Here is a 14,083-nt window from a genome sequence, read left to right as displayed (position 1 = left end):
GACCAGCAAACTGGTAACAACAGAGAAGACTGACGTACTCCACAAATTTCTGCCTCAGTCTTCACTGGCAGTGTCTCTTCCCACACCTCCTGAGTGGATGGACATCAAGGCACAGACTGGGGGAGCAGAGTCCCTGCCACTGTAGGAGAAGATCAGGTTCAAGAGCACCTGAGGAACCGGAACATACACAAGTCTATGGGACCCAGCGAGATGCATCCCAGAGTCTTGAGGGCATTGACTGATGTAGTAGCAAGCCACCCTGCAGGATTCTGGAAAAGTCACAGCAGACAGGAGAAGTCCCCGGTGACTGGAAGAAGAGAAGCATTGCAGCCATTTTCAAAAAGGGTATCTTGGAGGACCCTGGGAACTACCAGCCTGTCAGCATCACCTCTGTGCCTGGGAAGCTCATGGAAGGGATCCTCCTAGAAGCTACGCTCAGGCACCTGGAGGACAGGGAGGTGACTGGAGACAGGCAGCACGGCTTCCCCAAGGGCAAGTCTTGCCTGAGCAACGTGGTGGCCTTCTGTGATGGAGTGACTGCGTCAGGGGACAAGGGAAGAGCTTCGGGTGTCAGCTTTGGGGGCCCCTGCAAGGCTTTGACCCAGTCTCCTTCTCTCTGAACGGGAGACAGATGGACCTGGTGGCGGTACTATTGTGTGGACAAGGCAGTGTCCGTGCGCGGTCCGTCCGGGGCCTGTTGAATCCCTTCAGCCGCGGATCCCTAGGCGGGCGAGCGGCCGGCAGCCGCGCGGGTGCGCACGGGGCCGTGTGCCGGGGCGAGCCGGCAGCGCGGGCAGCGGGCGGCGGCGGGCGCAGTCCCGCCGCGGGCCGCAGGGTGGTGCTCCCGGCCAAGGCGGCGCCGAGCGAGCGGCTGCGGGCGGGGAGGCGGCCGAGCCCGGCCCGGCGCTGCCCGTCACAGCCCAGCCCAGCGCAGCCCAGCGCAGCCCAGCGCAACCGAGCCGAGCCGAGCCGAGCCGAGCCGAGCCGAGCCGAGCCGAGCCGGGCGGCGAGCGGTGCCCCGGCCATCCGCTGCCGGGCCACTGCGGCCGCGCTCCGCGCCGCCTGACAGACTCGGCGACAAGGGAGGGAGAGCGGCCGCCGCCCCGCCGCGCTGCTACCGGCGCCGCTTTCCGCGGAGGACTGCGCGGGCGATCGGCGACCCGCGAGACGGAGGCTGTCCGCCGCCCCGCCATGGCGATCGCAAGGCAAGTGCTCTGTCTCGCTGCTTTCCTCTCCGTGCCGCCCGCTCGCCCCGAGCCCCTCCGCTACTCCGTAGCCGAGGAGGGCGAGAGCGGCTCCGTGGTAGCCAACGTGGCGGAGGACGCGGGGCTGGCCCCGGCGCAGCTCTCGGCTCGCCGCGCCCGCCTGGCCTCGGAGGACGGCCGGCAGCGCTTTCGCTTAGACCGCGGCACCGGCCGCCTCGTCGTGGCGGAGAGGCTGGACCGGGAGGAGCTGTGCGGGCAGTCCGGGACGTGCACGCTCCCCTTGGAGCTGCTGCTGGCCGACCCCTTGCAGTTCTTTCGGGTCGAGGTGGCCGTGGAGGACATCAACGACCACTCGCCCGCTTTCCCGGAGGAACAAGTCACTTTGAAGATCCCGGAAACGAGCAACCCGGGCTCGCGTTTCCCGCTGGAGGGGGCTCGGGACCTGGATGTTGGCAGCAACGGCGTCCAGGCTTACAGCATCGCTCCCGAGAATGAGTACTTTAGCGTCTCCTTCGGGAGTCAGAGAGGGGGCAAGAAGTATGTGGAATTGGTGTTGGAAAAGGCGCTAGACCGAGAGGAGCAGGCAGAGGTGGGTTTCAGTCTCATTGCCATGGACGGGGGCTCTCCACCCAGGAGTGGCACCACCCAAATCCACATTGTCGTTCTGGATGTCAATGACAACGCTCCCATCTTCACACAGGACTTGTATGTTGGGCAGGTTTTGGAGAACTCCCCAGAGGGCTCTGTGGTTCTCAGTGTGGTGGCAACCGATCAGGACGCAGGACCTAATGGGGACATCACCTATGACTTCAGCCAAGTGGTGGGCCAGAGCCACTCAGCATTTGTGATTGACCCTGTGAGTGGTGAAATTCGACTCATGGAGCCTCTGGACTTTGAGGCAGCAGAGACTCATGAGCTCAGTGTGCGGGTCACGGACGGCGGGGGCCTCTCAGCAATATGCAGGGTGTTGGTGGAGGTGATGGATGTGAATGACAACGCACCGGAGCTGGTGGTCAGTTCCTTCAGCAGCCCCCTCCCCGAGAACGTGTTACCCGGGACGGTGGTCGCCCTCTTTGCTGTCAAGGACCGGGATGCTGGTGCCAATGGGAAGATCTCCTGTGCCCTCGAGGACCAGCTGTCATTCTCCCTGCGGCCGGCCTATAAGAATTACTATGAGCTGGTGACCGTGAGCGTGCTGGACCGGGAGGAGATGGCTCGGTACATCCTCACTGTCACAGCAGCAGACGCAGGGTCACCTCCTCTCACGACCACCCAGACCTTCACAGTGGACATCTCCGATGTCAACGACAACGCGCCTGTCTTCAACCAGACATTGTACACCATGTACGTGCCTGAGAACAACGTCCCCACAGTGCTCGTTGGAGCCGTCAGCGCCTCGGATGCTGACGTGGGGCCCAATGCCAAGGTGACCTATTCCCTGGCCCCAGCCCAGCCCGCAGAGCAGCCTCCCTGCTCCTGCATCTCCGTGAACTCTGAGAACGGGCACGTGTTTGTGCTGCGGCCCCTGGACTACGAGCGGGTGAGGCAGATCGAGGTCTCGGTGAGCGCCTCCGATGCAGGGAGTCCTCCTCTCAGTGCCAATGTCACTGTCCGCCTGCTTGTGGTGGACGAGAATGACAATGCGCCGCTGGTGCTGTACCCAGCCCAGGACAGCAGCCCAGCGTCCAGCGAGCTGGTGCCCATGTCAGCTGAGGCAGGCTACCTCGTCACCAAGGTGGTGGCCGTCGACGCTGACTCGGGGCAGAACTCGTGGCTCTCGTACCACCTGCTGAGGGCCACTGACCCCGGGCTGTTTGCGGTGGGTGCCCAAAGCGGGGAGGTGCGTCTGAGGAGGCCCATGACGGAGAGGGACGCCGTGAAGCAGAAGCTCGTCGTCCTGGTGCGAGACAACGGGCGGCCACCGCTGTCAGCCACTGCTGCACTGAGCGCACTCCTGCTCAAGGACTTCTCAGACGTGCGCCTGCCCCACAGCAGCCTGGCCACGGAGGACGAGGGTGGCTCCCTGACCACCTATTTAATCATTTCCTTGGTCTTCGTCTCACTCCTCTTCCTCGTGTCCACAGCAGCCTTTGTCACTCGCAAGGTGTGCAAGAGAAAGGAGCTGACGGGTGAGCACGTGCTTTATGGCACCGGGCACTTGCAGAGCAGCCTGGCTGATGCGGCCGCTGCGGGGACCCTGCCCCACGCCTATTGCTATGAGATCAGCCTCACCACGGGCTCGGGCAACAGCGAGTTCAAGTTCCTGAAGCCCATCGTCCCCAGCCTGCCACCACAGCACTGTGCCATGGGCGGAGGCGCCGATGATGATCTCGATTTCCCCCGTGGCCCTATGGCCGTGGAGGACACGGCACCAGAGAACCCAGGGACGCTCTCTGCGGAACAGTTCAATAGTCTTTCCTTTAACTAGCATGGAGTCAGCACGGTCAGAGGCTTTGTGCCTCGTGATAGGAAGGGATCCAGGCTATAGCGTGTGGCAGTGGTTCCTCCAGAGTAAATCTGCATTTGCAGTTGGCGTCACCAATTTCCCACAAGTTTGAATTCATATGAAAAGTTGTCTCCACCTCCGAAACAACCAAACAAAAGAAAGTACTGCTCCATCACTCAGGAAATTTTTCAGATCCCTTATGGACATTTCTGAAATGCTTCCAGACTGGGGTTGTTTCCAGGGTTCCCTGCTAAATTTTTGTCTCACTTGCAATGAGCCAAGACCGTGGAGCCTCGAATTCCATGCTGTAATGTGATGGGATGTTCAGACAGACAACTCACATGCTCACAGAAATGCACGTAGCCCTTGTCCCTGGTCCAAAAATCAAGGAAGTTGTGAGTACTGTGTCATCATGTGGTGCAAATATGGGGCTCATTCTTCTCTGGCTCCGGGATGTCTGTGTGTCTGTATACGCTGCACTGGTGCTGCCCGGAGAAGCAGGGAGTTGCGCACACCTAACTATTGCGATGTGCACAATTCCCGCTCGGTGGGCATGAAGGGTATTGGGACCCTCTGAGGACAGCAGTCGCATCTTCTCTAGTGGAGAGCAGCAGAACACACGAGATCTTCCTTTGGCCCATGAGAGGGGGTTGGGCATGTGGGCTGCCTCCTTGGGATTGCCTTGGAAATAGAGCAGCACCAACGGTGTTGGCATAGGCTGGAAGTGTTCAGAGTTGGGCAAACGTGTTCATTGCCTTTGGGTGCATTGCAAGGAAAGTCCACAAGTTGCTTCAGAGGACTTTGTCTGAAGGCAGAACTGAGATGAACTTGGAAAGAGACATTGAGTTTGGTCTTGTCATTGTTGTTGCTGAATTCAGAGGTTTGTGGATGGCAGTGGCAAGCTGTCCCAATATGATTTTCTGGGTTTGTGTTAGAGCATTTGCATTCTCCTTTTTGCCCTTCCTCCTTCTAGTCTGTGAGCTTCGTTTAGCATTGTTTTGCCTATTCCTCTTCAGAAGGACTGTCACCCCATCTATGACACAGATTGTTTAAGCGAACGCCATGTGACATGGAATAATTGGAAGCCCTCACGCTCTGTGCTGCCGTAGTTCTGAAGTGTATCGTTGTAAGCCGGGATACCCTTGTGTGTAAAAGAGAAATAAAGGGAACGCCTGAATGCCTTGTGTGGAGACAGTGGTCTTTGTAGAGATGTTCTTCCTGCAAAAGATCTGTCAAGATTTTCGAAAGGCTGGGAGTTTTTTTCTCATTTTATGCCTTGGCTGAGGTAAAGTTGAGTGGGTACATTCCTTCAGCTTGGAGACGCGGCTGACAGAGCATTCAGGAAAATCGTGGGGAGCAGGGAAATGCTGTCAGGGCTCTGTGGGTCTTCTGAGCACTGAGCTCTTGGCTGTGACAGAGCCCAGTTAGATCCAGGTGAGGGGAAACTGTCCCCTCCCCTGACAGGAGGCCTGGGTGTGCAAAGGCCTCTGCAGTGCAGTGAGGTGGGGGAGCAACGCTGCCAAGTCTCCCAACAGCTCCAGCTGCAGGTGGCAACTCTGAGGTTTTTCAGCACAAAGTATTTTAATTCTAAAGGTTTTCAGGAGATGGATGGTACAAAGACAGCATACGTGTTCCTTTGGAGAGTATCTGGGGGAGCCCCATGAGTTTGGTGAAATCTAGTAGCAGGGAGAGGATTCCCTCTCAGGAAATGCAGAGGACTACAGCCGTCCCTTCCACAAAGGCCCCGATAAAAAGGGAAGTCTTGGGGAGAGGCTGGTGTAGCGATGCTGACCAGGAGACCCTTGTACATCGAGGAGTGAATGATCCAGTGAATCTGGGAAGGCGCAGGCCTGTGCTGTGCTGTGCTGTTCTGCTTTGTGCTGCATAAATCCCTGGGCAGCAGGACAAACTCCGCCAGCTCCCTGTAACCGAGGAACCTGCAGGCAGCTCCCACTTGCTCCTGGAGAGAAAGACACCTGCGAGCAAGACGTGCACAGGGGAACTTCTTTTACTGTGACAGTAGAAATGATGAGTAGAATTGCTGTGTGGCAGGAAAGGCCTATAGGGGCTGGAATGGCTGAAGCAGAGGCACTCTTTCTTTTCCATGACAAGGTTCTGCATGGCATGCTGTGCGTGCTGGAGTCCTGTGTGAAGCTGCTCTGCTCAGGGTCCTCCACATCTGAAGGGACGTAGGATTCTCTATGCTAACCTCTTCTAACAGCATGAGCTATGATAAACGAAGTTGTGAATGATGTCTCAGAGAGTCAGTGTGTCATCTTAGTGAGATGACAAGGAACCAGCATCTCCTAGTGCAAAACATCTGCTTCATGGTTTATTGCACCTGGAGATTCCATGTGTCTGATGCAATTCATGGGTAGATGGTTTATTACGCGTTTAACTCTATGAGAGGGAAGGCTGTTTCCTGTATTGGAGAGCCTGAAGACACGGCAGAGCTGTCCCAAAGGGCTTCTTGGAGGTGCCCTTTAGGAAGGATAACTTCTTAGGCCCCATAATAGACAGCCCTACCAAAGCGGATGAGTTACTCAACCTGTTGGTCACCAACACAAATAGCTACTCAGAGGCATCAAGACTGGAGGCAGCCTGGGCTGCAGTGATCACGCACTGGTGGAGTTCGCAGTCCTGAGGGATATGGGTCAAGCAAAGAGTAAAGCCAGGAGCCTAATTTTCAGAAAGCAAAGTTCCAGCTGTTCAAGGAGTCAGTCAATGGCACACCCTGGGAAACTGCCCTCAGGGACAAGGGAGCAGAACAGAAGAGGCAGATATGTAAGGTCGCTTTCTAAAGATGCCAAAATCTCCAACCCCCACGTGTAAGACATAAGAGTAGGAAGGCAGGAGACCAGCATGGCTGAGTAAAGACCTGCTGGTCAAACTAAGGGAAGAAGGAAATGCAGAGGCAGAGGGATCAGGGACAGGTGTCCTGGGAAAAGTATAGGGACATTGCAAGTTGTGTAAGGATGGGGTCACAAGGGCAAAGTTTGTCTTGCGCTGAGCTTGGCCAGGAACAGCAAGAATAATATGAAGGGATTGCATAGGTATGTCAGCCAGAAAAGGAAGGTCAAAAAAACTTCAGTCCCCAATGAACAAGACTGGCTAACTGGTAACAAGAGAGAAGGAGAAGACTGACGTACTCCACAAATTTCTGCCTCAGTCTTCACTGGCAGTCTCTCTTCCCACATCTCCTGAGTGGATGGACATCAAGGCACAGACTGGGGGAGCAGAGTCCCTGCCACTGTAGGAGAAGATCAGGTTCAAGAGCACCTGAGGAACCTGAACATACACAAGTCTATGGGACCCAGCGAGATGCATCCCAGAGTCTTGAGGGCATTGACTGATGTAGTAGCAAGCCACCCTGCAGGATTCTGGAAAAGTCACAGCAGACAGGAGAAGTCCCCGGTGACTGGAAGAAGAGAAGCATTGCAGCCATTTTCAAAAAGGGTATCTTGGAGGACCCTGGGAACTACCAGCCTGTCAGCATCACCTCTGTGCCTGGGAAGCTCATGGAAGGGATCCTCCTAGAAGCTACGCTCAGGCACCTGGAGGACAGGGAGGTGACTGGAGACAGGCAGCACGGCTTCCCCAAGGGCAAGTCTTGCCTGAGCAACGTGGTGGCCTTCTGTGATGGAGTGACTGCGTCAGGGGACAAGGGAAGAGCTTCGGGTGTCAGCTTTGGGGGCCCCTGCAAGGCTTTGACCCAGTCTCCTTCTCTCTGAACGGGAGACAGATGGACCTGGTGGCGGTACTATTGTGTGGACAAGGCAGTGTCCGTGCGCGGTCCGTCCGGGGCCTGTTGAATCCCTTCAGCCGCGGGTCCCGAGGCGGGCGAGCGGCCGGCAGCCGCGCGGGTGCGCACGGGGCCGTGTGCCGGGGCGAGCCGGCAGCGCGGGCAGCGGGCGGCGGCGGGCGCAGTCCCGCCGCGGGCCGCAGGGTGGTGCTCCCGGCCAAGGCGGCGCCGAGCGAGCGGCTGCGGGCGGGGAGGCGGCCGAGCCCGGCCCGGCGCTGCCCGTCACAGCCCAGCCCAGCGCAGCCCAGCGCAGCCCAGCGCAGCCGAGCCGAGCCGAGCCGAGCCGAGCCGAGCCGAGCAGGGCAGCGAGCGGTGCCCCGGCCATCCGCTGCCGGGCCACGGCGGCCGCGCTCCGCGCCGCCTGACGGACTCGGCGACAAGGGAGGGAGAGCGGCCGCCGCCCCGCCGCGCTGCTACCGGCGCCGCTTTCCGCGGAGGACTGCGCGGGCGATCGGCGACCCGCGAGACGGAGGCTGTCCGCCGCCCCGCCATGGCGATCGCAAGGCAAGTGCTCTGTCTCGCTGCTTTCCTCTCCGTGCCGCCCGCTCGCCCCGAGCCCCTCCGCTACTCCGTAGCCGAGGAGGGCGAGAGCGGCTCCGTGGTAGCCAACGTGGCGGAGGACGCGGGGCTGGCCCCGGCGCAGCTCTCGGCTCGCCGCGCCCGCCTGGCCTCGGAGGACGGCCGGCAGCGCTTTCGCTTAGACCGCGGCACCGGCCGCCTCGTCGTGGCGGAGAGGCTGGACCGGGAGGAGCTGTGCGGGCAGTCCGGGACGTGCACGCTCCCCTTGGAGCTGCTGCTGGCCGACCCCCTGCAGTTCTTTCGGGTCGAGGTGGCCGTGGAGGACATCAACGACCACTCGCCCGCTTTCCCGGAGGAACGAGTCACTTTGAAGATCCTGGAAAGGAGCGACCCGGGCTCGCGTTTCCCGCTGGAGGGGGCTCGGGACCTGGATGTTGGCAGCAACGGCGTCCAGGCTTACAGCATCGCTCCCGAGAACGAGTACTTTAGCGTCTCCTTCGGGAGTCGTGTTAAGGGCAAGAAGTATTTGGAACTGGTGTTGGAAAAGGCGCTAGACCGAGAGGAGCAGGCAGAGGTGGGTTTCAGTCTCATTGCCGTGGATGGGGGCTCTCCACCCAGGAGCGGGACCACCCAAATCCACATTGTCGTTCTGGATGTCAATGACAACTCTCCCGTCTTCACAGAGGAGCTGTACATTGGGCAGGTTTTGGAGAACTCCCCAGAGGGCTCTGTGGTTCTCAGTGTGGTGGCAACCGATCAGGACGCAGGACCTAATGGGGACATCACCTATCAGTTCAGCCAAGTGGTGGGCCAGAGCCACTCAGCATTTGTGATTGACCCTGTGAGTGGTGAAATTCGGCTTACAAAACCTCTGGACTTTGAGGCAGCAGAGACTCACGAGCTCAGTGTGCGGGCCACGGATGGCGGGGGCCTCTCAGCAATCTGCAAGGTGTTGGTGGAGGTGGTGGATGTGAATGACAACGCACCAGAGCTGGTGGTCAGTTCCTTCAGCAGCCCCCTCCCCGAGAACGTGTTACCCGGGACGGTGGTCGCCCTCTTTGCTGTCAAGGACCGGGATGCTGGTGCCAATGGGAAGATCTCCTGTGCCCTCGAGGACCAGCTGTCGTTCTCCCTGCGGCCGGCCTATAAGAATTACTATGAGCTGGTGACCGTGAGCGTGCTGGACCGGGAGGAGACGGCTCGGTACATCCTCACTGTCACAGCAGCAGACGCAGGGTCACCTCCTCTCACAACCACGCAGACCTTCACAGTGGACATCTCCGATGTCAACGACAACGCGCCTGTCTTCAACCAGACATCGTACACCATGTACGTGCATGAGAACAACGTCCCCACGGTGCTCGTTGGAGCCGTCAGCGCCTCGGATGCTGACGTGGGGCTCAATGCCAAGGTGACCTATTCCCTGGCCCCAGCCCAGCCCGCAGAGCAGCCTCCCTGCTCCTGCATCTCCGTGAACTCTGAGAACGGGCACGTGTTTGTGCTGCGGCCCCTGGACTACGAGCGGGTGAGGCAGATCGAGGTCTTGGTGAGCGCCTCCGATGCAGGGAGTCCTCCTCTCAGTGCCAATGTCACTGTCCGCCTGCTTGTGGTGGACGAGAACGACAATGCGCCGCTGGTGCTGTACCCAGCCCAGGACAGCAGCCCAGCATCCAGCGAGCTGGTGCCCATGTCAGCTGAGGCAGGCTACCTCGTCACCAAGGTGGTGGCCGTCGACGCTGACTCGGGGCAGAACTCGTGGCTCTCGTACCACCTGCTGAGGGCCACTGACCCCGGGCTGTTTGCGGTGGGTGCCCAAAGCGGGGAGGTGCGTCTGAGGAGGCCCGTGACGGAGAGGGACGCCGTGAAGCAGAAGCTCGTCGTCCTGGTGCGAGACAACGGGCGGCCACCGCTGTCAGCCACTGCTGCACTGAGCGCACTCCTGCTCAAGGACTTCTCAGACGTGCGCCTGCCCCACAGCAGCCTGGCCACGGAGGACGAGGGTGGCTCCCTGACCACCTATTTAATCATTTCCTTGGTCTTCATCTCACTCCTCTTCCTCGTGTCCACAGCAGCCTTTGTCACTCGCAAGGTGTGCAAGAGAAAGGAGCTGACGGGTGAGCACGTGCTTTATGGCACCGGGCACTTGCAGAGCAGCCTGGCTGATGCGGCCGCTGCGGGGACCCTGCCCCACGCCTATTGCTATGAGATCAGCCTCACCACGGGCTCGGGCAACAGCGAGTTCAAGTTCCTGAAGCCCATCGTCCCCAGCCTGCCACCACAGCACTGTGCCATGGGCGGAGGCGCCGATGATGACCTCGATTTCCCCCGTGGCCCTATGGCCGTGGAGGACACGGCACCAGAGAACCCAGGGACGCTCTCTGCGGAACAGTTCAATAGTCTTTCCTTTAACTAGCACGGAGTCAGCATGGCCAGAGGCTTTGTGCCTCGTGATAGGAAGGGATCCGGGCTACAGCGTGTGGCAGTGGTTCCTCCAGAGTAAATCTGCATTTGCAATTGGCGTCACCAATTTCCCACAAGCTTGAATTCATATGAAAGTTTGTCTCCACCTCCAAAAAACAACCAAACAAAAGAAACTAATGCTCCCTTACTCAGGAAATTTTTCAGATCCCTTATGGACATTTCTGAAATGCTTCCAGACTGGGGTTGTTTCCCAGGATCCCTGCTAAATTTTTGTCTCACTTGCAATGAGCCAAGACCGTGGAGCCTCGAATTCCATGCTGTAATGTGATGGGATGTTCAGGCAGACAACTCACATGCTCACAGAAATGCACGTAGCCCTTGTCCCTGGTCCAAAAAGGAAGGGAGATGTGAGTACTGTGTCACCATGTGGTGCAAACACGGGGCTCATTCTTCTCTGGCTCCGGGATGTCTGTGTGTCTGTATACGCTGCACTGGTGCTGCCTGGAGAAGCAGGGAGTTGCGCACACCTAACTATTGCAATGTGCACAATTCCCGCTCGGTGGGCATGAAGGGTATTAGGACCTTCTGAGGACAGCAGTTGCATCTTCTCTAGGGGAGAGCAGCAGAACACATCTGCCATCTTCCTTTGGCCCATGAGAGGGGGTTGGGCATGTGGGCTGCCTCCTTGGGATTGCCTTGGAAATAGAGCAGCACCAACGGTGTTGGCATAGGCTGGAAGTGTTCAGAGTTGGGCAAACGTGTTCATTGCCTTTGGGTGCATTGCAAGGAAAGTCCACAAGTTGCTTCAGAGGACTTTGTCTGAAGGCAGAACTGAGATGAACTTGCAAAAGAGCCGTTGAGTTTGGTCTTGTCATTGTTGTTGCTGAATTCAGAGGTTTGTGGATGGCAGTGGCAAGCTGTCCCAATATGATTTTCTGGGTTTGTGTTAGAGCATTTGCATTCTCCTTTTTGCCCTTCCTCCTTCTAGTCTGTGAGCTTCGTTTAGCATTGTTTTGCCTATTCCTCTTCAGAAGGACTGTCACCCCAGGTATAATAACAGATTGTATGGGTGAAGGTCATGTGGCACAGAGTATTTAGAAGCCCTCACACTGTGTTGTGCCGCAGTTATTAAGTATAGCATTGTAAACTGGGATGTCCTTGTGTGTAAAAGAGAAATAAAGGGAACGCCTGAATGCCTTGTGTGGAGACAGTGGTCTTTGTAGAGATGTTCTTCCTGCAACAGCTCACTCAAGGTTTTCAAAAAGCTGGGAGTTTTTTTCTCATTTTATGCAATGGCTGAGGTAAAGTTGAGTGGGTACATTCCTTCAGCTTGGAGACGCGGCTGACAGAGCATTCGGGAAAATCATGGGGAGCAGGGAAATGCTGTCAGGACTCTGTGGGTCTTCTGAGCACTGAGCTCTTGGCTGTGACAGAGCCCAGTTAGATCCAGGCGAGGGGAAACTGTCCCCTCCCCTGACAGGAGGCCTGGATGTGCAAAGGCCTCTGCAGTGCAGTGAGGTGGGGGAGCAACGCTGCCAAGTCTCCCAACAGCTCCAGCTGCAGGTGGCAACTCTGAGGTGTTTGAGCACAAAGTATTTTAATTCTAAAGGTTTTCAGGAGATGGATGGTACAAAGACAGCATACGTGTTCCTTTGGAGAGTATCTGGGGGAGCCCCATGAGTTTGGTGAAATCTAGTAGCAGGGAGAGGATTCCCTCTCAGGAAATGCAGAGGACTACAGCCGTCCCTTCCACAAAGGCCCCGATAAAAAGGGAAGTCTTGGGGAGAGGCTGGTGTAGCGATGCTGACCAGGAGACCCTTGTACATCGAGGAGTGAATGATCCAGTGAATCTGGGAAGGCGCAGGCCTGTGCTGTGCTGTGCTGTTCTGCTTTGTGCTGCATAAATCCCTGGGCAGCAGGACAAACTCCGCCAGCTCCCTGTAACCGAGGAACCTACAGGCAGCTCCCACTTGCTCCTGGAGAGAAAGACACCTGCGAGCAAGACGTGCACAGGGGAACTTCTTTTACTGTGACAGTAGAAATGATGAGTAGAATTGCTGTGTGGCAGGAAAGGCCTGTAATATTTGGAATGCCTGAAGCAGAGGCACTCTTTCTTTTCCATGACAGGGCTCTGCATGGCATGCTGCGCATGGCTGGAGTCCTGTGTGAAGCTGCTCTGCTCAGGGTCCTCCACATCTGAAGGGATGTAGGATTCTCTATGCTAACCTCTTCCAACAGCATGAGCTATGATAAACAGAGTTGTGAATGATGTCTCAGAGAGTCAGTGTGTCATCTTAGTGAGATGACAAGGAACCAGCATCTCCTAGTGCAAAACATCTGCTTCATGGTTTATTCCACCTGGAGATTCCACGTGTCTGATGCAATTCATGGGTGGATGGTTTATTACACGTTTAACTCTATGAGAGGGAAGGCTGTTTCCTGTATTGGAGAGCCTGAAGACACGGCAGAGCTGTCCCAAAGGGCTTCTTGGAGGTGCCCTTTAGGAAGGATAACTTCTTAGGCCCCATAATAGACAGCCCTACCAAAGCGGATGAGTTACTCAACCTGTTGGTCACCAACGCAAATAGCTACTCAGAGACATCAAGACTGGATGCAGCCTGGGCTGCAGTGATCACGCACTGGTGGAGTTGGCAGTCCTGAGGGATATGGGTCAAGCAAAGAGTACAGCCAGGAGCCTGAATTTTTGGAAAGCAAAGTTCCAGCTGTTCAAGGAGTCAGTCAATGCACACCCTGGGAAACTGCCCTCAGGGACAAGGGAGCAGAACAGAAGAGGCAGATCTGTAAGGACACTTTCAAAGGAGCCCAAAAGCTCCCAATCCCCACGTGTAAGACATAAGAGTAGGAAGGCAGGAGACCAGCATGGCTGAGTAAAGACCTGCTGGTCAACCTAAAGGCAAGAAGGAAATGCAGAGGCAGTGGGAGCATGGACATGTGTCCTGGGAAAAGTATAGGGACATTGCCCGGTTGTGTAGGGATGGGGTCAGAAGGTAGTAGTAAGCCATCCTCCATGATTGTGGAAAAAACATGGAAGACAGGAGAAGTCCCCGGTGACTGGAAGAAGAGAAGCATTGCAGCCATTTTCAAAAAGGGTATCTTGGAGGACCCCGGGAACTACCAGCCTGTCAGCATCACCTCTGTGCCTGGGAAGCTCATGGAATGGATCCTCCTAGAAGCTACGCTCAGGCACCTGGAGGACAGGGAGGTGACTGGAGACAGGCAGCACGGCTTCCCCAAGGGCAAGTCTTGCCTGAGCAACGTGGTGGCCTTCTGTGATGGAGTGACTGCATCAGGGGACAAGGGAAGAGCTTCGGGTGTCAGCTTTGGGGGCCCCTGCAAGGCTTTGACCCAGTCTCCTTCTGTCTGAACGGGAGACAGATGGACCTGGTGGCGGTACTATTGTGTGGACAAGGCAGTGTCCGTGCGCGGTCCGTCCGGGGCCTGTTGAATCCCTTCAGCCGCGGATCCCTAGGCGGGCGAGCGGCCGGCAGCCGCGCGGGTGCGCACGGGGCCGTGTGCCGGGGCGAGCCGGCAGCGCGGGCAGCGGGCGGCGGCGGGCGCAGTCCCGCCGCGGGCCGCAGGGTGGTGCTCCCGGCCAAGGCGGCGCCGAGCGAGCGGCTGCGGGCGGGGAGGCGGCCGAGCCCGGCCCGGCGCTGCCCGTCACAGCCCAGC

General features: G+C 57.6%; 2 protein-coding genes across 2 annotated transcripts in view; both read left to right on the top strand.

Annotated features, from left to right (window-relative positions):
- Positions 1-1,032: 1,032 nt before the first annotated feature.
- LOC141929372 (protocadherin beta-15-like) overlaps positions 1,033-14,083 on the top strand; it is a 34,085-nt gene continuing 21,034 nt past the window's right edge. Inside the window, exon 1 of the mRNA XM_074838706.1 lies at positions 1,033-3,757. Within this exon, the coding sequence (XP_074694807.1) occupies positions 1,192-3,633 (2,442 nt within the window). The 5' untranslated portion in view covers positions 1,033-1,191 and the 3' untranslated portion in view covers positions 3,634-3,757. The remainder of the gene's footprint in view (positions 3,758-14,083) is intronic.
- On the top strand, positions 7,748-10,385 carry LOC141929190 (protocadherin beta-15-like). The gene has a single exon (XM_074838371.1). It carries the CDS (start codon positions 7,944-7,946, stop codon positions 10,383-10,385), a length of 2,442 nt encoding a protein of 813 aa, XP_074694472.1. The 5' UTR covers positions 7,748-7,943.

Source organism: Strix aluco, chromosome 13, assembly GCF_031877795.1.
Source record: "Strix aluco isolate bStrAlu1 chromosome 13, bStrAlu1.hap1, whole genome shotgun sequence".
NCBI lineage: Eukaryota > Metazoa > Chordata > Aves > Strigiformes > Strigidae > Strix > Strix aluco.
Note: the sequence above shows the minus strand (reverse complement) of the source record. Positions and strands in the feature narration are given on the sequence as shown.

What these genes read in the sequence shown, in the direction of transcription:
- LOC141929190 (XM_074838371.1), top strand. Translation starts at nt 7,944, where the DNA reads ATGGCGATCGCAAGGCAAGTGCTCTGTCTCGCTGCTTTCCTCTCCGTG.